Genomic DNA, 24,911 nt, shown 5'->3' on the forward strand with positions numbered 1-24,911 from the left:
TTTGATCCCTCTTCCAAGCTGATGCCACTTATCATGTATCTTCCCTGCATTCTTCTAGGGAAGCTGTTTTTGATGTTGTCCCGTCCTTCTTTTTATAAGGGAGCAAAAATCCTTTGTTAAGTATTACTCTTTCAGTTTTGTTTCCTCTCATCTTCTGAGATATAGTAAAGTGAACATTCAGCAGAATAGTTTTGTATTTTTTGAACACAATTCTTCTTTTATCCAATCGAGGCCCTTCTGTGATCATGAAAAAACAGAAACTGTTCTGAAGTACAGTTTACACTCATAAGAGGTTGACATGGGTCAGTTCTCCAAGGTTATTCTTAGTTCAACTGCTATGTAAACTGTTGATGTCACTGACTGGAGGCTGCTCTTCAGGACATTATATATATGATAATTATATGACAGAAAATGCAACATATAGTTGAATCTGACCTTCAAGTTCACTAGCTTAAAAAAGGAAAAAAATGTCTGTAAGAAATTTGCTGCTTTTCCCATTACTAAGATGTAATAAATGCCTTCAAGTTTATACTCAGTCGACAGCATATACACATGGACAGCAGTGCCCATCCATCTTCAAGCTAGAGTACATTTTAAGTCTCAATGATCACTGCCTCCAGAAAGCATTTTTGAGACAAAACAGGCAAAGTCTTTTGCATATCTAGACAATCATCCAATACTAGGATCTTCACTCTCACATAAACACTTCATGTTTTTCCACAGAGGAATCTGAGATAGATTTTTCTGAGAAATAACAAACCACCAAAAATTAATTAAAACGACAAACAAGGGAAAAGCACCACTTCCTCACTCAGCACATTCTCCTTGATTTTCATTAAGCATTCAGATTTACAGATGCTGATATTGCCACAAGAGCAGTTTTTTTCTGGTTTTACTTCCTCTTCCAGTAGAGCAAGCACAGCTGCAAAATGCAAGCTCATTTCTAGGCTCTCTTACACATCACCAGTTTACCACATTCCAACCAGTCATAGCTGTGCAACACCCCGTCAGGGTACTGGGATTACTGCAGTGTCACAGACAGTTTAAGTGAGGCTCATGGAGCTGTACAATTTTAACTATGTTTTATATGTATAATTAAATGATGCATGACATGGAAATATGCCAGCTGTACTGAAACTGAACAAACTAACTGCTCTGATGCAACAGTTAAGCATCTCATCAGTTATAAAATGAAACAGGTTTAAAGCAAAAACAATATAGAGAACAGAATGCTTGACACTGTAAAATAGCATGTTCAAAGGATAGTTTTTGAACATTAAGGAAATGTACTCACCCAGTCAAATTTTCAAAAGAATTCCTGCACCAAAATGTTCTGTTTGCTTTTTCACCATGTTTTAAGAATGGATCACTCTTAGGGGGAAGAAAATCCTGTGTGCAAAACACTGTGTGAAACTAAACAATCCTTAAACATGGCTAATTTCCATGTGGAGCTGTTGATTTAGCACTGTCATCCTTCAGCAGAGGAGAAAGAACTGCCTGTCTTTAGTTTACTTAGGTAAGATGAAAAAAGTGAGGAGTGTGAATTTGATCTTGCTTCAATTTACTTCAGTGGAAAAACTCTTGCCATGACTTCAGTGAGAGTGAGACTACATCTTAATTCATTCTATATGGAGAAAAACAAATCAGCTGAGAATAATGCTTTTATTAGATTTAAATTACTACCACAGTAGTTTTTAACAGTGCTAAGTAAATCCTGCTTTAAAAGTCAAACGTTGCCTTCAGTCATGCTTATTCCTCTGTACTGTGTCACAATGCAGGATTCCTGGTACTCTGACCAAGTCACCGCTGTCACAGCAAGCATGGTTTGCTCGGGGGAATGGCCACATTCCCACACGGGAATGATATATGTTTGTGGATGTCACTGGTGACAATGTCCAAATCTGGGCTGGGGCATGCCCCCCAGCCAAGAAACTAGGGTGCACACTTTTGTAATATAAATGCATTCACTGAGAACACAGACTACACTTACTAAAATGTCCATGAAAAGCAGCAAAGTAAATCAAATCAATAGGGTTAAATTTGCAATTAGGATTCTCTCTTTCTGCAGGAAAAGTTTAGGATAGCCACAAATTGAGAAAAATTTGATTTTTTTTCTTCTTTTTCTCAGAAGGCAATCAACCTTCTGGTCTGGCTATTCTTTACTTCTCCCTATGAAGTAAAATCTAAAAAGACACACACACGATATTTATGGAAGGACCTCCCAATGAATTAGGAAAAATTATTACTCAGAAGATAAAACAGAAACAAGACTGTCTACACTGTATGAATTAAACGTACATGAATTAGGACACAGAGCCTTCCATTCTTTAGTAACAGAACTGATGCTGTCCTGAAAATGACATTAATGAATTAGACTGGTATATGAAAACCTTCTGCATCTGCTCTAGAGGTTGGAATGAGGATGTTAAATGAGGCAGCAGACAACAAGGATGTGCTGCTTAGGGAAGCTGAATATCACTTCTGCGCTTGTGGAGTTCTGCAGTTTGGATGAAGGTCACAGGTTATCTCCAGCTACATGAAAATGAGTGACAAATACACACTGTCAGTCTTAGACTGAAAGCAGTACTAGACAAAGAGAGTCAAAATATGGAATATTACTCAAAATCATCCCCTGGTTTTCTTAAGATCATAATCTTCTATTAGAAGACAGTTTGTTACCTTCTCCTAATATTAAAGCTATAATAGTAAAAGCACCTCAATCTTGTAGAAGTATCTAAGATACACAGATTAAGTAAAGTATATGCAGTGAGAGCACCCTAAAAACATCACAAGAGGAGTGACAATTTCTGGGATAGTAATGACATGAACAAGTATCTAAATGTTAAGTCTGAGTGAATAAGAGAATTTTTCAACTAATGGATCAGGGAAAATGTGAAAGGATGAGATATGTGATTAAAGATCATAGTGTATTCGATTAACACAGGTGGAGAATATATGACTTTGATTCTGTATTACAATATATTTTAATTGATTTGTGTGTAGTTTTAGTTTTATACATGCACAATTTTTTAGAACACATCTTTAGACTGGGACAAACAAAGGAAATCCATTGTATGACTTTACATTGATCCCAACATCACTCACTGGAATATCTTAACATTTCCTGCACAGATTCCCCATTCGTTAAGATGACAACCTTGAGAAGAAGGAAACCTATAACTGCCATTCAGAGAAGGTCTAAAATTTTAATTGCTGTTTGAACACAAAGGAGCTTTGACATGCTGTGGTTCACTGAAGCACTCCTGCAGTTAATAGACACATCTTCAGCCACCCTACCCTCTCCCTCTTCCTCCATCCACCACTGATTGATGCAACTGGAAAATTCAGTAACTGCAGAGCAAAGTCCTGCTTACTTCCAGCTCTCCTGCCCCAGCAAATGCTCAGCTCTTCTGGGAAGATGGAGCTATGCCATAAACACATTGCACCTGAAAGGAGATGAAACCTTCCCTTCAAAGACACATGTGACCAGGTTTTGGAACTGCCTGATGTGGCTAGTTCTCATCTGTTTTCCATAAAGAAGGAAAAGAGCCCTGTATTCTCCGCTTCATGATAGTTCAAGTATTAATTCCAAAGAACAGAGATGCCAGGACTTGTCAGTGACATGACTAACAATTTTATGAGAACTGGCAAAACAGTTCATTTCTCCTACATCTTACTCTCAGAAACCTTGGAATTGTTTTGTCTGAAAGATTTGGGGGGAGGAAGGTAGACTTAATTCTCAAAACTATATTAAATATTCAGTGCATCTGATATTCTGTTGTCAACACACAAAATACAGTTTAATTATGATAAGCCATACTGGAATCATTTACAATACAGAAGTGTGAAAAAACAGCATTAAATTTTTTCTTGTTCCATGTGGAAAAATATACACCTTCCAACCCCCCAAGAAAGTAAGACAAGGCACAATAAATTCTGGTAATTCTCTTTCTTCTGACTTTTCAGTTCCATCACAGCTCTCAAAACTAAGATTTATGTGCTATTTTGCATCTGTATCTGTTGTTGATTTTCCCCCCCTACAGGGATATAGGTGAATAAGTTTGGACAGGAAACGGTATCCCTCAAGCCAAACTGAAAGGTTTATAAAGTTGCTAATAAAAGTTTGGGTCAGGGCCTAAATATCAATCATCTGCTCATTGTCTTTTTAAACGAGCTCAGGCATTTTCCCAACTGTTCCCAGCAGGTCTCTGCCACTATTTTAAACTAAGATTTCAGCCATTTTTTTTTCCCCTGTGTTGACCTCAATAATTTTTCTTTCTCCCCCTCTTTACCTGCCAAAGGCATCCATCAGGATTTTGCCAAAGGCTATCTGCTTTTGAAGTTGAGAGGCATTCACTAATCGTGAGTGTCAAATCCACAATAAATGCCATCGCCATATGGTATATGCTGCTTTTGGGAATTATCTCAAAAGGCCTAGCTGTGAGAAGGCCGGCTGTATGTTAGGAGGGTTTTACTGCTAACTTTCATAACTCATGTCAGGTCTTTCAGTTTCTGTATTCATTGGCTTCAGTGAGTGCAACTGTTTCCTCAATTTATAAAAATGTTGTCAAGATCCCTTGATCTTGCTTCCTCTGTCTCTCTCACACAAACACATCCAAACACATTTATATACACAGTGGAATAGCATGCACAGTGGCATGCAAATCTAGCAAAAGAGAAGCTTGTAAATAAATAGCATGTCATTCTGCTTACTCAATAAATTTCTCCGGGTGTTAAACTCATGATAAACATATCATAAGCCCCGATGAAGGCTTTACAGCCTGTCCCATCACACCATCCTGAGTGTAACTCTGCAATGCATAGGAAGACATAAGTTTGAAAAACAGAGCAGAAATAGCTCCCATAAGGGCAAGGTGCTGACACAGCTGAAACATAACTAACTGGAGAGCATTTGTTTTCACTAAAGAAGAAAGTATCAGTGACACATCTCTGTGCCTGTGGAGGTATACTGTACATTCAAAGCAAAAAGAAATCTACCTTCTTTAAAAAGTTATCCATTAATACATAAATATGTCTGTGTTGAAATCCCTCAGATGGTACCATTCTTAACAAGAACTACACACAAGACTAAGAAATTCTGCAGAGAACCACGCTTTTGTGATCCAAAGAGGCAAGGAGAAAGAAAACCACATATGAAGAGTTTAACATACCCACTTAGTGATAGAAAAAGAATTATTACAAAAATAAATGTCAGTCCCCTTGAAACACTTGAGTCAGCTCTCTCAACTTTCTCTGATGCTGTAGGAAGGTGTGAATGTCCTCCATGTCTCACATCATCCCCACCAGCCACATAGGAATGTCTCCAATGCACCTCAGAGTGTTTCAAGTACCACTCCCCTCTAAGTTATGTATAGTCTGTTAACATCCTCTTGGAGCAAACAGAAATAATACTTTTAAAAGACAGTTATACTTCAGAAACATGTGCCCCGACACAACAAAAAACCCAGATTTTAATACTGCCCTGAGGCAGAATTCATCCATCTTTAAGGCTTCTATTATGTATTTCCTGGTTAGTAATACAAAAAGAACTGCTGGCAGTATCACATTGAAACGAAAGTGGCAGCATCAGAAAAGCTACTGAAAAGTTTACCTTTATAGGAAAGCTTCAGTCTTGGGATATTTTGTTTTGATGTTCCAGTGACTGGAAGGAACAGCATCACTAAAGACAGCAGGCTGCAGGCACGTGGCACTTGCAAAGCTCTCATTCTGCTCTCCTCTTCTGTATCTTCTTTTGTACTATGGTGAAATATCTCCCCACTTTTCAAACAATCCAAGTTTTATCTGGAAGAAAAAAAGAAAACATCTGTAGATCTGCTTTACTGCGTAAGTAACAATTCTGTAAGCAAGCCAGACCTATCTTTAAAGAGCACCTCAGTTAACTTCTTTGCTACAAAAGTATTTTTCCTCTAGTACAAGTAAATATGTTTTGTTTTTTTTAATACTAAATTTACACATTTTGACATTGGAAAAATATGTAAACTTTTCAAACACCAGTGTCTAGCCTAGCTAAAGTTTAAGCACAAATTAAATTAATGCAGTATCCATAAAAAGAACATTTGCCATTCAAAAGTGACCATGCAACTTGATAGTTAATACCAGTCCACCGGATATCTTAATGTTTTATAACTCTTGTTGTCTCAGTACAACAGCTATTGTATGTTTATGCTATGACTAGAATGAACTGTAATGTCTCAGATGCCATGGGGGTACAAGCTGAGTTAACAGTGAGTACATACCCATCAAAAACTTTTCATAAATAAACTAAGAAAACTGGATAGAGCAAGCAGTTGTGTTTAGTTTTAATAGAGAAAAAAGTCAAAGCAGATGATGGATTTAAAAGTGCTTTCAGTATGATATTTCCAGCAGAATAACTGCCTCAACTCATCCACCAAAATGTCCTATAAACTTTTAATGAGTGTTTCAGGCTGGGGTCAATAGGCTGATATGGGATTTTGTTAGCACAGTGTGCAACTAAGCCAGCTTTGCAACACTTTTCACTTAGTAAGAATCATTCATATTCCATAAATCTTAAAGTGTTTTACAAATGAAAGCAATTATCACTGCCCTTATTTTCTCTATGCAAAAACGGAACCATAAAGCTGCAATGAACCTATTTCCTCAAGGTCACACAGCAAGCACAGTAGTTGAAAAAAAAACAGCAACAGCAGTCCTGCTGTCCTTTGTACCCAGCTATCAAGGATCCCTTTTGCCCAATAACTCGACTTTTGCACATGAAATTATTTGAAATGGCATCTTGAGTTCTGAAGGCAAAACTTCATGGTTAATAAATCACAGAGATCAGAGTATGAAAATATTTGTGAGACTAGATCCTTCCCCCTCCAAGTGCCTGATGCTAGAGGTCAAGGGAGATGGCTGGTGAAATGACAAATGTCAGTGTTTGAGTAATGCTGTAAAACCAAGGAGTAAGGAAATGTTATGGTTAGTCGAGAGATTAATGGCTCATGATGTGCCATGAAAATTCTTTTCTGAAAGGTACTGGAGCTGCCTGATTAAAAGAGCAATCCTAGTGCCCACATCAGCCAGCACTTGCACAGACACCAAAGGAGAGGTTCCTTGCAAGTCCATGAGAGATGCAGCACAGCTTGTGGCCCCTGAGCCTTTCCACTGGTCTGTTATTTGAATTCCTGCAGCACTGGGTCTTGCAATTCTGTGAGCTACAGCAGCACCGAGAACCAATTCAGCACCTCCTGATACAGGCAGTTCATCCTTCCTGGCATGAAAGGATGGAAACAGAATCCCTTCAGTTCTCTCTGACACAGGAAATCTTTCTCAGATGAAACTTGGGCTTTCTGAGCCTCCAGACTTTCGCTCAATAGCAAAAGACAAGGAAGTGTGCAAGAAGAGCATGATGGTGAAAAAGAGGGAAACAATTTGTAAAATCCCCAAAGTATAATTCCTATTGCAGAACACTAAGCTTCTTTCTTCTCAGTCCCCTCTTCAACACTCATATTCAGTGTCTGAATGCACTACTCTTGGCCAAGTGTGAGTACATGTTCATGAAATGACATGGAGAGAAAACAGACAAACATGAAATGCCTGTTTCATCCTTCTCTTCCCTTTATTACAGTATCAGATCCTAAGAGAACACCCTTACTTCTTCTGTGCCAACACACCTATTTGAGGGTGGACCACGAAGGACTAAAGTGGATTAGACTATCCCAGGGTTAAATAGCCTTTAAGAAATTTATTTAGAGGTGAAAAAGGGGAAAAGAAGGAGAGGGGAGGAGGGGGAAGAATATATGAAGATGAGACACCAGCCCTGTTCATCTTCAGCAGGATGATAGTGACAAACCATACTTCAAAAAGAAGCAATTAAGAGGGAGCCAGTCTCACTGCAAGTATGTTGAGAAGTCATGGCCTGAAGGTCTGGGCCTCAGCCAACAGGGAACTCACCAAAGGATATGGGGCTCATTTTCTTGAGGCAAATAACTGTGAAGAATCAGGACTAAATTTGACTAAAAAAACAGTTGCATCAATGCACTGTCATTTGCTGAATTGATTGAGAATCAGCACCAAACTCGGGCCTTTGGCCATAGCTCACAACCTCACTCTTTCATGTAGGCTTTTTTTGCTAATGGGAACCTTCCTTTTTTTTTTGGTTGGGTTTTTTTTTTTTTCCCTTTCCCCTTTTATTTGAATAATGTCTGTGAAAAACCATTTGCTTTCACAAGGCGGTTAGTTTACACTGGAGGCAGCTGCTCTGTGAGCGCGAGCCAACCCTGTCCTGTCTTTAGATTCATTGCAATCTGGCCAGATTGTCACATATATTTTTAGTTTATGATGATCCTCTAATACAATTCCAGCTTCCACACAGAGTCCTTCCAACAGTCTAGCTCAGGTTAATGAACTTCAGGCCAACTAACTTGCCATTAATCTTCAGGAAATACCCTTCCTCTCTGTAACACATGCAATGTCAATCAGTGTCCTGTGCTGAAAAGACCCACGGTCACGCAGCTCAGTAGCAAACAGTTCCATGAGCAGAAATAAAACATAAAACCTAAACTCAGATTTGACTCCTCCATTCTTTCCTCCCCTCAAAAGTAAGAAGAATTTGGTCAGAGAAGGAAAAATTACTGGTTTGTTCAGTTCTTCGATACTTCAGCTAAGGACCAACACATTGTAAAACTTCCTCACCATGAACAGATCCAAAATAAATGAGGAAAAAGAGTCTGAAATGAAAAATGCTGAGGCTAAAGCTGGTTTCCCACCTTGGCTTCAGCTAGGAAATAGCACTGCACTGTGTTAATTATCACCTGCAAGACTGACCAGGGAAGGAAGCCAGGCATATACCTCGCTGAAACAGGGGCATTTCCAGTGGAATAAAGAAGCTTTTATTTGCCCCATGTAGGGGTGGGAGGCACAAGGCTGAGGAGGGGCTGAGCAGCCTGGCTCCATCCTGCTAGGCCCTCCCTGCGGGGCCCATAAATTCGGAACAGGCTGTAGGTTAAACTGCCAAAAGACAGAAAGTTGAACTGCTGGTGCCCGGCCATCCTGACAGAGAGAGGGGCTGGACCTGACTGGCACATGTGTGATGTCACGTCTCTGAAATGAGGTGTCACCTCCCTGCAATTGGTCAGATTTAGTGGAGCCTATAAAACAGATTGCTCTGAAGCTACTGTCTGAAACAAGAAAACCTGGAGCCAATTTACTAAACATAATTTATTCCAGGCCCTTTGTGGCAATAAACAGAGCTCTTCAGCCTTCTCAAACACACAGACAGTAAGGAGTTCTGTGCTTATGGGAGCTTTTTCAGATCGTTCAGCTCAAACCTATCTAAATGCAAAATCTTGCATTCACAAATACTGTGTAGTTTCCGACTTCTCCTGGCGTCATGAAGTCCAGAGCTGAAAGGACTGTGACCCATCTGCAAACACACACTTTTTTAACTGTATTCATGTAACTCTTGGTTAGTTCTGTAAAATAAAATCCTTTATGGAATTGGAGGATAATTTAAAACCTGTTTCCAACACTAGGTTTCCAAGGTCATTTTAAAATTCAGAATTTTACATTCAAATAAACAGTTACGGCTCAGTTTTAGTGAATCTAATAGCAATGTTGCAAATTGTGACAACTGAAAATCTACAGCAAACTAGTCATTATAAGCTTATAAATTCATTAAAAAACTTAATGAGTAAGTTGCTTAGGCCATGTAGCCTCAATATCTAATTTACTATCACTGATGCCAGAGTTTTTCTTTCTTTTCCTCATCTATCCTTGTTTGAGATCTTGAGGTTTTATTTTGTCTATGGAGTCAGAAGCCAGCAAAAGATGTCCCTTCTAGACATCAATAAAATAGCATGAGTGGCCTGTCAGACAAACATACTGCTTTAAAAGATTTAAAACTAATCACCTACAAGAAGAAACAAAAATTACCCCACCTACAATTCAAATTTATTGAAAGGTACCCTATCTCTTTATGATCTCTTCATTAAGTATAGGTACTTTATATATATGCACACAAATTTAAAGCATGTTACTTTAACTACAAATATACAAATATGTGTCCAATGCATTATGTAGATGTCTCACCTTGAAATTATCATACATATTCCAAAAGAAAAATTACTATGGTTGACTGTTGAGTGGTTCAAAACTGTACTATAATCATGAACTGGATATTGAATTGTCTTTGTTAATAAGAGAGAAAACTATAAGCATACATGACTCAGATTAGTAACTTATAAAATCAAATAGACTAAAAATAAAATTGCATCTTTAGACTTACTTAATATTCTTAACTTAGTTCTGCAATAACAAAGATGACATTCATCCAGAGCACAATGAAACTATGTTCTTGTACCACTTAGATAGATAGTCTGTTGATATATTATTTGGCAGAAGATGCTTTTCTCTTCATTGTGAAATCTCAGTTAACTCCATCCAAGAACTGGTAAACAGTATTATTCATCACTATTCTCCTACTTATTAAGTAGGGTTTGTGCTGTTTATAGTCCAGAAAATGTTCTCTTTCAGGAGTCAGAAAAATACTGCTTTTTACATAAACCCCAGATCAGCATTGCCTCACTTCCCAACACCAGGAAAAATTAATTAATAAAAAGACAATGGTACAATCAAAAAACATGATGTGAGCCTAGAGTAGGTGATCTTTTTTTCTTTTTTTTTGCTTATATCACTGGGTTTAGTGTACCTGGTTTAGATGAGGTTTTGCCATAGAGCAGTCTTCGCTATTGTTAAATACCCAAATGATTAGCAAAGACTCATAAGAAGCATAACCCAGCTTACAATGAGTTTTACAAAACTTTAAAAGCTTTCACTTTTACTGAGCTTCTCACAGGATTTATACACTATCCATTCAACACCAATAACTTGGCAAGAAAAATCACTGCTCTGATTCCCACTTGAGAAGAACCAAATAGAGCAAAGAAAAATGAAGGGTCTGAGAGACAATGAGGATGCAACCGAGGGAACAAAGACAGCAAAAAATCTGGTTTTATTGCAAAGAACCATCTGATAATAAATAAAGCTCTCCAACAGACAGAGAAAATACATTTAAGGATTATGCTGGATTTTTTTGTACATTGAGATGAATTCAAACTAAAGTAAAAATGGTGACTAAGGAAGTGAAACTTGAGAGAAGTAGAAGGAAGGAACTCTTATTTTGTTTACTTTTTCATACTTTTCTGCATCTTTCTGAAGGGAATCTACTGGTGGAAGCATTTCTAACAGGCATGTAGTCTATTTGGAGATAAACACTGGTAGAAATGGGTAATCTTTACAGAGTGATCTGTGTCACACTGCTCTGAAGAGCTTATCTGACCATGAAATTTACTGTCAGGCACCTAAAATTATACACATAGGAAATGAGCACTTCATCCTCAGAAGATACCAGGATATATTTCATGTCTATGTCAGTGAGGTCAGGATTACACCCAAAGATTTCACACAGACACAGAAGCAATCTTTTCAGAAAGTGGCAGATAGACAGACATGCACACAGACATGTTATGTATCATTACAAATGGTGATTCTGAGAAATTTTATCTGTGGCATTAAATCTTTTGGACATATAACATAAATCCAAGACCGAGGATAAAACAAATGCTATTCTCTAACCCTAATTATTTGTATATTGCGTCTCCTCAAAAAAAAAAAAAAAAATCCTACTCATGGTTTTTTATATTCTATAGACTGTTTCTCAAACACAGTATCTGTTGTTCAAGAAAAAGGATGGGATGGAAAGCAACTTGTCATCTGATAATGTAATAATGATACTGCCAAGAGGAGGTAGGCACATAAATAAAATGTCCCACCAGTCAGATGTGCAGCCGGGTTCTTTGCACAGAAATATCAACATGCCTTTCACTCTAAAGTTAGATGCATATGCATCTCTTACAGATTCTTTTTCCTCTTGTTTTTTCTTGTTTTCTTTTGAGGAAGGAACTATGACTTCAGGTATTACGTCCATAATAACAGCTTTCCATAGGCTCTTTATAAACCCAAACAGAAGCCAAAGAAGAAAGCAGTGTAAGGCACGATTTAGCAACACATAAGAATCAAAAGGAGCCCTAAGCCAAACCTCAGTGTTACATTATTTTAAATACAGCATGTTTCCCCAGAAGACCAGAAAAACCACTAGAGCTATGAAAAGCAATTCTAAGATGAATTTTGTAACTTTGGTATCCAAGAAAAGAAAAAGGCAGTAGCATGAAAATTCCTAGAGACATTAATGAAAAGGTAGACTAGATGGAAACCACTTTCTGCCAAGTACTGTGACGTCTGAAGGGTTTCAAAGAGAGACAGAGAATTTTCCTCTGAAATGCCTGTCACCACCTGCAGCACTTGGGGTGGTTTGGCTCAGCTCTGAGTGAAGGAGACAGGGAGAGAACACTTGCAGGAAGCTTAGCCTGTGGAACAGCCTTGGCCTGCTTTTGAGAAAATACCGAAAAGCCAGAAAATTGTCATGATGGCCATCAGAGAAAATAAATGCTCATTTTGGGGAGATTTTCCTGAGCATTTAAACCCTAGCAGACTGCATTTGTCCTGCCACAGCCTGAATTAACCCCAGGCAGCACTGTCAAGCCAGCTAAACCACTGACCCTGCAACCACCATTCTTCTGCTGGAAGAAACATAAACCTACAATGGCCAACACAAAGGAAGGATTAGTCTCTTTTTCACCTCCAGGAATTCTTGCCAGTGTTTTGCTATGGAAAAACTGTTCTATTTCCTGTCGTAGGAGACCTTCCAACATATGCATAAGTGGAGCACGAGTCCTCTAGCAGGGACCAGAAGTCTGAATTAGCTGATATTTTTGGGGGTTACCAGTAACTAGTGGCAACAGGGTATTTTACAGATTAGTTACTTGAACTTGCCCTACCATGCCTTTTGTACGTTTATGAAAAACCCAGCTTGATGAGAAGGTAGTGTAGCACTCTGGTGAAATCTGTCATATATCAAATCCAGACTTACTGCTCTGCACGATACAGCACCAAGGTGGGTAACAGTGAAAGGGTACAGCCAGCAAGGTGTCTGCACGGATACATCTGCAGATGCAAGTAGTTGGGGCTCTTCTGTCCTTGATCCAAGCCATCCAGATCTCAGCCAGCTCCTAGTGCTGGATGGCTCCATTAATTGTACACTATACAACAATATATTACACATTTCAGCCATACACGCATCTGAGGCACCACCAGCCAGCCAACTCTGTGTGCAGGCTGAACCTGCAGACCATGCACACAGTCACAACCCAGAAGACCCTTCTAAACCAAAAACTCAACCAAAACAACCCCAAAACAAACCCTCCCCAAAGCAGAAAGAAATAAAGGAACAAATATTTACATTTACAGAAATATTTATAATGTTCATTTCATTTCACAGCCAATGCTTTACTGTGCTAAAATTTGTAGCTAGATTATCTGATGTAAGCGTTAATGTCTTGCCAAATAGTTTGTAATTTTTTTTAAATGCTTGCAGGCACTCTCAGATTCCCCAGCTGTATCTAAAGTCTATGACACTCTCAGAGAAAAACAGAATGTTACAAATGTTAAGTAGAGGCAACTGCATGTTGTAGTAGGCATCTTAATATAACTTTTTTTTTTTGGATTATTTCTGTTTTTCAAATCCTGATAGGATGTTTCCTTAACTGCCAGTACTACTTAGTTTATTGTCAGCTGTGTAAAAGTCAAATAATAGTTTTCAAAAGAATTCAGGCTAACACAGTTTAGCAATGGTTAAAAAATGTGTACCTCATATGGCAGCTGGGCTTTGATCAAATATGTTTGCTATATATCCAATGGCATATTTTCCTAAAATTCCTTTCATCAATGTATGGCCTCATTATTTGATGCACTGTCAGTGAACTCTGTACAGCACAGTCTTCAGGGTTTAATACATAAACCACGCTATAGGGAAAGACATGCCAGAAGGATTTTAATTTACACTTCCAACAAATTGATTTAATAATTCATGACTATATGCTTGAACTCTTTTGGAGGAGGGTTTTTTTAATCCATTGTCCAACTAATTTTGGATCAACATTTTGTGCAGCCAGAATGTAAAATGATACACATACGAACGTGTACACTGCAGTGCAGTGATCTGTGTTGGCCCATTAACCCAGTTATTTTATTGTTGGGCTGAACACATTTGCTTCCTTCCTAGTTTTTTTAAACATTTGATTTCATTTAAATTTGGAGTATGTGTGACAGGGAATCACCAGAGCCTCTATAAAAAATCCCACTTGTGAGCTTATACAAGTCACTGACTCAATGCGGACCTATTCCTCTTGATGGGTTTCCCTCAGGTACTCAACATTACAGCATCTGAGCAGTTTAAAAGCTTTAATGGCTCTACTCTCTATCCTCTATCCTTGTCATCAGGAGTTAATTGGATTTCTTTTAATGCTACCATACGAGATGACATCCCTTGGATAAGGTCACACTAGCAGTCAGGACCAGTACCCACATCCCCTTAGTCACAGAGCCAAACTTCTCCACAGGCACAACAGACTTTTGACTCCTGCAGTGAGATCCATGACTCAAATATCACTTCTTCCAGTGTTTTATTCTTGATTTAAGTGCTTGTGCGAACTGCAGAAAATTACAAGCAATCACAGTTTCATTTTCTCTAAAGAACTTCACAGAGCTGCGTAAGGAATAACATGCTGCCAGCATGAGTTCAGACAGCAGGTTATCAAATCTTTAACAGTCAGTCCTGTGTCCCCTGATCATCAGTTTTACTATTTTCAAGGGTTACAACATGCTACTATCAGACCCTCAAAGAACTTTCTGTTTGCGTCACAGCAGAAATCAATTTATATTTGGTGCAATAGTTTTTTTAAGCTGATTTGAGAAGGGTGCTATCACAACATTTCCTGGAATCCGAAACAGCCATGCTGAAAAAGAAACCAAGAATTCAGGTATCACCTCCTCCATTCAACACAGAAATACCTCCACTTTGGTTTAAAACCACAGTAACTTTCCTTTGTCTTGTGAGGACAAAGTGAGGATAGAGAGTACACAGATGAATCAGTATTTCACTGAAAAAAAGGAAAGATTTTTTGATGGGTAACCAGTTAGTTTCCATAACCAGAAGACCAATATAAAAAAGGTAGGACGTAAAACACCACTTCTAATTTCCTTTTCCCCAGCAGTCATTTGTCCCCTAAGATGATGAGGCAATCTCAATGTTGAGGGAGTTCTGAGGTTTCATTCCCTACAAGGAGCGTCAATACTGTAACAGGAGCTCAGAGAAGTCGTGGATTCTCCATCTTTGCAGACATTTGAAACTTGACTGGACATAGCTGAGCAATCTCATCCAAAGCTGAAGTTATGCGTTCTTTGAAATACAAACAAAACCATATGACCTCTTAATGTCTCCTTCAACCTTAATTTTTCTACTACTTCCTTTAGCAGTTAATGGACAAATGAATAAATGAACTGAATCACACACTGAAGGTCTTGCTCAACATACAACACCCTTCCACCTAAACTTAGATGCCTGACAGCCATCAAATGACTTGTTCTACTCTCTAGTCATCTTATCTTCCCAAGGACTCTTCTGATAAGGGCAATGCCTAACTGATCTGCTTACGAATCAACTACCCTACTACTAAAATCTGACTGAAAACAGGATCGCTTTTCTTTTCTAAAACTGTCCAAAAGCTGCAGCAATTCAAGAACTGATTCACAGGCAGATCATAAACCCTGGTATCAAGAACAGCAGCGTGTGCATAGGACAAGTGAAGTACACACAGCATAGGGGCAGGCACTGCATTATCTCTATAACTTAATTCAGTATCTCACAGCTGCCGGGTAGTGTTCATCCACGTGGTCCTGGTTTGCCCATCCCATGAAAACTAACCACAGAACTGAGTGTCAAAATTATTAACACAGTATGTGAAATAAGGCTTTTGCCTGCACTGATGAGACAAGAAGAGGATTTCTCCCAGGATTCCCCCACTGGAGTTAGAAGAAGCTGGGTGAGAAATGCCACTGGATGAACTGTTGACACCCAAACCAAGCCAATGACTTCTGCTCACCCAGAAGACAAGACCATCTGCATGTTCCAGGCTGACCTCTCTTTTCTGTCCAAATCAGCAACTCCTTCCTGCCAGTGGCACCAACAAGTGGAAGCCGTTGTAGCTACCACATTAAATATTTCTCAAGGCTGTGAGGAAAAAAAAATTACTGGAAAGGATTTGGGCTCCACACTGGCTTAGCTAGGAAAAGAGATGCAGTGGAGAAGATTGTGTTTCCATAGCCATGGCTGAGCAGGTGGCAAAGACACACCACAGGTGCTTGTTCCATAGAGGATTCCACTCCCTGGTAAAACAGCCACTCCTCAAAGAAGCCAGGACTTGAAGATATCCAGGACTCTTCCTGTCAGATGAGTCTTGTGTAAGTTTATGAAGCCTTGGGATCACCATGATTAACTATCTTCCTTAAGCCATTCCCCACCAGGCTTTAGTGCTTTTAAACCACCGAACCCTTGAATTAAAGAGGGAGATTTCTCTTTTCACAGCTGTGACTCAACACAGGAAGGAATTCAGAGACATCTGAAAACAAAGACAGGCAGAATTTAAAACAAAATCCTTCAATGACAGATTTAGCAAGTGATGGGCACAGCTGGAGCTTACAAATATAACTAAGCAAATGAGCATGCATTATACAACAACCTTACATGGACAGATCCTATGAAGGGCAATTTCCTCACAAGGAACTGGAAAAACCAAACTGCTGTGAATAAGTCATCAGAAAAAATAGATATTGGCTGTTCAAAAGGAATTTGAGTCCTTGGGTCCTTCAGCAAACTAAATGGTAATCACCTCTAAAATGAGGTATGTGACAACCAATTAAGCAACTTAAGCCTTGATTTTTAGTTATTGTCTATTTAAGTCACAATGCAAAATCAAAATTCCTGTGCCTAGAGAAGAGTAAAACGCTACTAAGATACAGTTTTCAAAAATTATATAATACCTTTCAAACATTCAAATTAAAATATACAGTAACTAGTACATACATCATTGAGTCACTGCAAAGGAAATGCATCCCTAATTTTTCAGCTGGGGAAGCTGATGCTAAATGTACTCAGTAGATATTCTAGGAGGAATTGAAGTGAAAAAAAAGAGTGAAATTAGATATTAACAGCTAATTATCAGTGTCACTATCTTAAACATGACATGCTTCTTTCTACCCAGTCAAATGGGCTACATGACACAGCATATCAGTTTTAAGAAGCAAGCACAAGGTTGCAGATGAACTTCACAAAATGCAACAAATATCTTGAAGATAATCAGTCATGAGGAATAAACCTATTGACCACCTTCACACAGTCCTGCAAAAGCAAAACAACAATGACTACTGAAAACTCTGCTTCCCTTGTCTGCTCAGCTGGGGTATGTGACTCGCATTAATGGCACTGGGAATAATGTACTTGCACTCAGAGCCTGGACTGACTGATGTCAAATGAAGTTCAACCATTCATATTAATGGGGATCAGCATTTGTCTGAGGGAATGGAAGCCTCTCAGACCTCAGGGTCATGAATTGACAAGCTATCGAACATTTTCTGTGCAGTGCTGACCATCCTCCATCCCCACTGAGCTCAGCTGTCTAGACCCTTAGTCCCACTCCAGCTGCTTTGTGCTCCTCCTGAGGCACAGAAAGAGCTCATTACTGATTCCTTCTGTGTAATGTGCAATGCGGCCTGAGGTCTCACAATTCCCTTTCTAGGAAACACAAAATAGTCACATTTTTCTGCACCCCGAGAAAAACAGAAACATACATGCAAACTGTGAGTTTTGTATTCTGGAGATCTGTAAACAACTAAGCCATATGGTGACAGAAGTGCCATTAATGTGGAAGAAGAAAAAGAAAAGAAGAAAAAGAAAAAAGGGACACTGAAAATATCACCTCAAAAGAACACAGATGACTAATAACTCGTACAAGGAAAATGATTGTTAAATTGCTATTGTCTCACGCCACTAATAAACTGGGAGGACGCAAATAGCAGTCTTTCTTACAGATGGGCTTTCTGGAAAAATACCTTCTCACAGCACTTTTTCTTGAATGGTTTCAGAGTATCTATAACCTCATGGGTTGTAGTCATGCTAATGATCAGCAAGCAGTAACTTCAGATGGCTGATGAAAGTCTGTAGCTGATATTGTCTGTCAAAACATTAAAATATGCAAAGAAAAGCACTGCAGCAGTTTTGGTCTTCTTAATGTAAAGTAGAGCAATTTTGGGAGTAAGGACAGTTATAATTTTCACCATCATTATTAATCCTAATACTATTAAAACAGCAATAATAACAATGATAACCATAACTTTTTTGGCGAAAAAAATTCTGCCAGATGCAAATTTAAATTTTATGTATGATAAGAAAGTCATCTCTTTCCGGCGAGATTTACAAATATAACCCAGCTCTGGTAGTCAGGATGTGCAGAGTGAGTGAATTCAAAAAGCCCACTCAAGCCTTGGCATCTATTTCTTAGAGGCACTTCAGCCACATTCTTGTTTTTAAGACGTGCATGTGCAAACATTAAAAAACACAAAACAATAAGAAGATAAGAATCCAGCATGCAAGGCCAACCGTAACAAAGGATGAGACAAATTTAAAAAAACAAGATTAAAATAAATGCCTTATGTGCATAATAAATTTCAGTATCATGAGTCACTAGACTGACTCATGAACTATAACTTGACCATGCCTCTTTTAATTGTTCCACATAAGGATCCCCATTCTGAAAAAGAAGAATATCTTTAGCAGACATAGTGCTACAGCTGGTTTTTTCTTTATCAATAGTATATGTGTACTGTAGTGCAAGTTACAGAACTTAAGTTCTGCTACAGGTTTAGAAAGAAGCATGTAGGATGTACAAGATATGCAGCTACATCAGAAAATGCCTTCTATATGTACTTGGAGAACTACCAGTAGAAATCACCACAAAACCAATGAAGATCTGTTCCTCACAGTAACATCAGGTGAAATATAAAAGCTAAAAAGGCAAGGCTGCAAACCTATGCAGTCAGTAACTGAACAAGTAATCACATTTGATCCTATTTCAGCATTAAAGTTTTATCTCAATTTTCTTTCCTTAGCAATATGGACCAAAATACACATTACTAATTTTCTACATTTAAGCAGTTCTGGGTTTTCTCCACCTTCAACATTCATTTCCTGTTCCAGAAAAATCCTCTCATACAACAGCTCGTTACTTAAGTAAGAATATAAAAATGTTTGTAATGGCAAGACTGAAGGCTCATCCAGTCTAGTGGTCTCTTTTCAACAGTAAGAAGAATAATTATAGAACATTTATATATGATATTTCCCCATCCTTAGTGCTCCCCCTTCTCTCCATCTATTTTCAGCTCAGGAGATTTCCTGAGCCTATTGTGGCCTGTCTATTTTGCAACCCCAAGTAGATATCACATTCAAGTACTTGTCCAGCGTCCCTTTGAGCCCTTGTAAAATTCTTGCATCTGCAACACCATCTGGCAAACAATTTTATATGTCTGCTACCCCATGTGTGAAGAAACACTTCCAATACCAACAGTGCAATGTGATAATGTATTAATTTCCCCTCATACACCACCACCTTCATAACATTAGCCAGAAAGTAGATCCCACTGGGCAATAAAAAACCCAAAAATTCTGATTTAGTTGTGATGATCATCCAACTGTTTCAACATTAGAGGCATTACGCATGCTACCTCATTATTTTATTTTGCATAAAATCGTGTCACGGAATGAGTGGGAAATTAAGTGAAAATTGGTCAAGAGAAAGTTAAGAAGGTGAGAGTAGTCATCAGTTCTAATGAGTATTTGCTGCCAAAGAAAAATATCTTGCTACGGTCACAGCACGAGATGAGATACAATATTTCACAACTAAATCTTTGGTGAGAATCCAGGACCAGCTTTGAACAAAGTAAGTTCAATACAACAAAGTAAGTTTCTGCCAAGGCTGGCAAATACATGGGCGGGGCAAAACCAGAGGTGAGATCAGTGAAAGAGAAACCCTTCAGGTTTCACAGTCATCAGTGGCTCCACACCAGTTGCAGAAGAGCTCCCACACGAACTTGTGAATACCTTCAGGCAGGTAGGATGAAAAAGGCATCCCAGCACTCAGCAGTTGGGGAGCTCTGTCGCATCGCTCCTTGACAAGACCCTTGGCCTCTCTCACACTGCAGTAAAATTCACTTTTAGTTTACTGAAATGGTCAGGTTTTCTCATATCCACAACTTTTACTCTAGTAAAGGCGGCATGGGGGTGAATGGTTTTACTTTTGCACCAGCTGATAATGTATCTTTAAAATCTTCTGCTCTTAAAATTATTGAATAATTTAAGAAATGTGTTTTAAGATTTATGCTACAAATTGACTATGAAGAAAGAGAGTTATAAGCTCTATTAATCTTCATGTTTCAAGGTGTGAGTGATGTAAGAAACACCATCTTGCAATACAGAACAGTAAAATTGTGAAGATTTATGCCTTCTGTAGAAACATCTGGTCTTACCCACTCTTGCTGCCAGAATGGCAGACTGGATGAGCTGCTTGTTTATTTCAGCCAGGGGTTTCCTTGACTCTTGGACTTTATGTTAAGACATGATGAACATCTTACTCCCACTGGAGGATTTTTACTCTCATGAAGTCAATAGGTCAGAACTTGAAATTTACAGCTCATGAAAGGGATTTCTCCTTTGAGTTTGTTAGATTTTAGTGCAACAGTAGACAAATATGAATACTTAAAACAATTGTACTTCATGTACTCCATACTTGTGCTTCATACAGGCACAGGCATTAATTTAAAGGCCTGTCAGAACACAACTTCTTTAGCAACAGAGTGAATCATGAGGGGTAGGAAATGTACAAAGGGGTTACAGCTCACAGAAATACAATAGTGAACCCTATCAAAAAAGTTCCTTTCATTTTAAAACAAAAACAAAGTTTTCAATTCAGTATTATAAACTGTAATTATTTCAGAGGATCGAATTAGTATTATTTATTTACTTAGAATTCAGAATCGTTTCATTCTTTCCATTATATCTATCAAAAGTCAAATTTCAAGTTAAGTTAGTATCTGCAGTGGATCACTATAATGCAAAGGCATTTCTGTCACTGCCTAATGAATTTCAGAATTGTTTCAAAAAATACACATGTTCAAAAGTTTCTCGATTTATCAAAAATTAACATTGAAACAATGACAGAAAGCATACACTTTCTGGAAAAAAAGTCCTCATTAGCTGTTAAAACAGAAAAGTTACAGCACCTTTTTCAATTACAGCTACTTTTAAGATTTTCCAGAGGTAGCTACAGTTTGGCTTTGACCCTACTATTGCAAAGTGCCAGAAATACCAAATTATAGTAGGGAAAATGTTGTGTGTGCACACATGTATGTGTTTGTCTACAGTCTGCATGAGCACTTGAAAAACATCCAACATATACACACAGCAAATCACATAATTAAAATTAGTCTTATGCCAAAGAAATTTGTCTTTAAAGTAGAAAACAATGGAAGGACAGCAGAGATTTCTCAGTACTAAAACATAATGCTTCATTTAATGAGTAATCCCTGGAGCATACGGATGTTTACCTCACTCTGGGCAAGCTCAAGTGCACAGACAGACAATTACAGTGCTTCAGCTGATGTATGATAACTTGTTAAGCTGCTGTAATGCAGTGACATTCTTTCATGGGCTTAGAGACTGCATTCCTGTATTTTCCTCCATGCCAATATGACTTTTGTCTTCCAGATTGAATGGCTATAAGATATAAATGGCATGTTCAAAGTTAGAATGCCTGAATCTGAATGCACAAAGCCCTGGAAACTTAAAAACTGGAACCTCTGTCTGCAGTCTCTCTGTGAGTTTGGCAGGTACTGTGTCTGCATCCACTCTGCCTTCAGAAAAATAAAATATTAGTAAATAAATAAAAAAAAGGACAATATTTTGCAGTAGGAAAATCACAATACAGTTTGGTTGCATTGCTTCTCACATGAATAATGGCTGGACAGCAGACTTATTTAAATGACCCATTGAATACGGTTCAAAAAAATTTATAGTATGTAGATATAGGCTGCAGATTAATAGCAAATGCTGGCAAATGGCTTCAGAGAGACTCCAAGTTTTGCTTTGGGAGAATGGCAAAAGGAGGAAATATATTGCTGAAGTCTCTCTTCCCACCACTTTTACACTGTTGCCTCTTGTCAGAATGTAGGGTGCAAAGTTCTGAGACTGGTATTTGGCAAAAGCACAGCTTAAATTATATTAAAAACAAAAAAACCAAACAAACAGACAAACAACAACAACAACAAAAAAAACCCCAACACACTAATGAAACTGCTTTGGTCAATCACACATAGCTATTGAACACTTCCTTTATTGTGGTGAGTCTTCACTTCTCCATGAAATTTGTGAAAGCTGAAGGCAGTACTTCAAACTATTAATTTTCTAGGCTTTTAGACACTATATAAAAATCTTATTTTTCTATTCCATATTACTGGACAAGGAAAGTTCAATACAGCAATTGCGAACTGTACTGCTTGGTAATATGTGAACTCTAGAATCTCAGAAATGCCCACACTTCTCTATTTCTTTCAATGTATTTGATCCAAAATTCTGCCAGTGTAAAAGGAATTTTAAAGTGGTTTTAATGTTCTTCTATTCATAACAATCTAAGGATATAAAAGGTGCAAGATTCACAGAAAAGCAACCCATCCACACTCAGATACAGACATACACAGTATGGATAGGTATTCTTTATTCCACAAGAAACTCTTGTGGTTCACAGCACCTGAGTATGAGTTTCCAGGTTATTATGATCTTACTTCTTAAATATTAAAAATATAACACACTCAAGAAGTTTTTTTGGTTGTTGTTTTTTGGTTGGGTTTTTTTATGTTTGTTTGTTTGTTTTTGTTTTCTTGGGTTTTTTTTTAAATGAAGCCAAAAGCAGCAGTCAATTGTCATCTGTATTTTGGTTGGCATATTTCACACAGGAGACCTTTGATATTAAACCATGGTTGAAATATCAAAATTCCTTCAAATACTTATGCCTGCTAATGATAACTACAGCTGCCCTTATAATCTGCTGCCCTTGATATGACACATTCCTACAGGAATATAAATCTCCAGGTTTAAAAACCAGTATTCATCTCAGGGCTCAGCAGACACATACAGCTTTATTCTTCTAATGCTGCGTAGTATTATCATTGGGTTAATATGATGAAATAGACTTTCTTTTTTCCTTTTTTTTTTTTTCCTGAAGCTTATCTAGTCTCACATTATTAATCTGAAAAGAGGCCAAACCAAGAAACAGGAAGAGAGATACAACAAATTCAGAGCTCAAATACGGTCACTTGGGCCACTGCACATCTTCAATAGAAGCCATTTAGTCCAAGACATGGGAATATTGAAAAAGAAACATTATGAAGGGAGACTACTGAAAGCTGTTTCCTATCTGTTAGAGATCAAAGAGGATGAGACCAAATATGAAATTATCTTGTAGCTGAGGTAATAATGTACCTAGTGATCTTGAAATGAAATGTTTAAAAATCTGTATTTCTACTTTTCATTTTAAGAGATGTGCATTTTAATCCCATGAGTAATCCCACGATGATAATCACAAAATTGTACCATATAATTAAATTTAAAAGCAAGATCTATTCCATCCTTGAATCAAAATTATTCCTTTCATCACAGTAAAGTCATATTGTTTTTAAAACCTAGTGACTTTATTTATTTAATTTAATTCATAAGCCCCTGGTTATCACTGTAATTTTACTCATACATAGGTTATCAAATGTGCACTGTTATAGCTGCTTGAAGTGTATTTCCAAAATCATTAAAGAACTAAGACCCAAAGACACATCACCACCTCTTGCAGAAATGTCAGCCATGCTATGAATAAAGCATAAGCTTAGAAAAACATCATCACCCAGCAAACAAATAGCATTTGCTGAACCAAACACGTGTCTGGAGCTGTGCTCCTGAGCTAACTGGAGGCAGATCCTTGTACCATGCCACAGCACGCTGCAGTTGAGAAATCCCTCAAGCTGGCCATAGAGAGTTCAGCATGCTGTGCAAGGGCAATTGCCAAACTCTGGGGCAGGAGGTATGGCCAGAAATCCCAGAAATCAGGCTAGGAAACAATGCTGTTATCTGTCACGGACATGCCTGACAGGGTGAAGAAGGCAGCAAGGACAGGGACTGGGTGACACTGCCTGGGAAGCTGCAACAAGCCATTGCAAGGATGAGCCCTGGTCTGGGGGATGGCTGGGGCTGAGAACAGGGAGAGGAAGCATAGGTGACACCAAGGAAGGATGATGGAGCTAAACTAGCAACCAAGGCCAGCACCTGTTCCTGCAAGTGATGGCCCAAACCACCACTGCACCTGTGTTCAGCTGTGTCCAGCCCAGCTGGCGCAAGACTATGCCAGGGACACCATGGAGATTGGGATGGGAGGGGTTATTGCCCCTATGGCAGTCTTCTTAAAAACTGGAGGCACACTTAGATTACACTGGAACTATTCAGTATCTAAACAGCAAAAATTGAATGGGAATAGGCATACCTGCAGCGGGCAGACTGCCTTATCCAAAGACACTATAAACTCAGTCACAGGAGACCCAAAACCTCTGTGCTCATGTTAAGCACCTAATTCTAAAGTGATGTTGAATTTAGAATGCTAGATAGCTAGCTATGACTCCCTGATATATCCAAAGAGAGAGAGAAAAAAAACCAAAAACCAAAAAACAAGCAAACAAAGAAACCCACAACAACAAAAAATTAACTGAACTCTCAAAGAGCCTGTTCTAGAAGCAAGTAATGAACTGATGGGTACATGCACTGGGATCTGGCCCAGCCTCATCTCCAAGTTGGAGGACAGAAAATTTCGCAACTCTGCAAGAACCCTTCT

General features: G+C 38.4%; 1 protein-coding gene across 1 annotated transcript in view; it reads right to left on the reverse strand.

Moving 5' to 3' along the window:
• SEMA3D (semaphorin 3D) overlaps positions 1 to 24,911 on the reverse strand; it is a 134,773-nt gene that overhangs the window by 87,769 nt on the left and 22,093 nt on the right. The window contains exon 2 of the mRNA XM_032106293.1: positions 5,612 to 5,802. Coding sequence (XP_031962184.1) covers positions 5,612 to 5,726 — 115 coding nt within the window. The 5' untranslated portion in view covers positions 5,727 to 5,802. The remainder of the gene's footprint in view (positions 1 to 5,611; positions 5,803 to 24,911) is intronic.

The sequence above is a fragment of the Corvus moneduloides genome, chromosome 4, assembly GCF_009650955.1.
Source record: "Corvus moneduloides isolate bCorMon1 chromosome 4, bCorMon1.pri, whole genome shotgun sequence".
NCBI classification, from domain to species: Eukaryota; Metazoa; Chordata; class Aves; order Passeriformes; family Corvidae; genus Corvus; species Corvus moneduloides.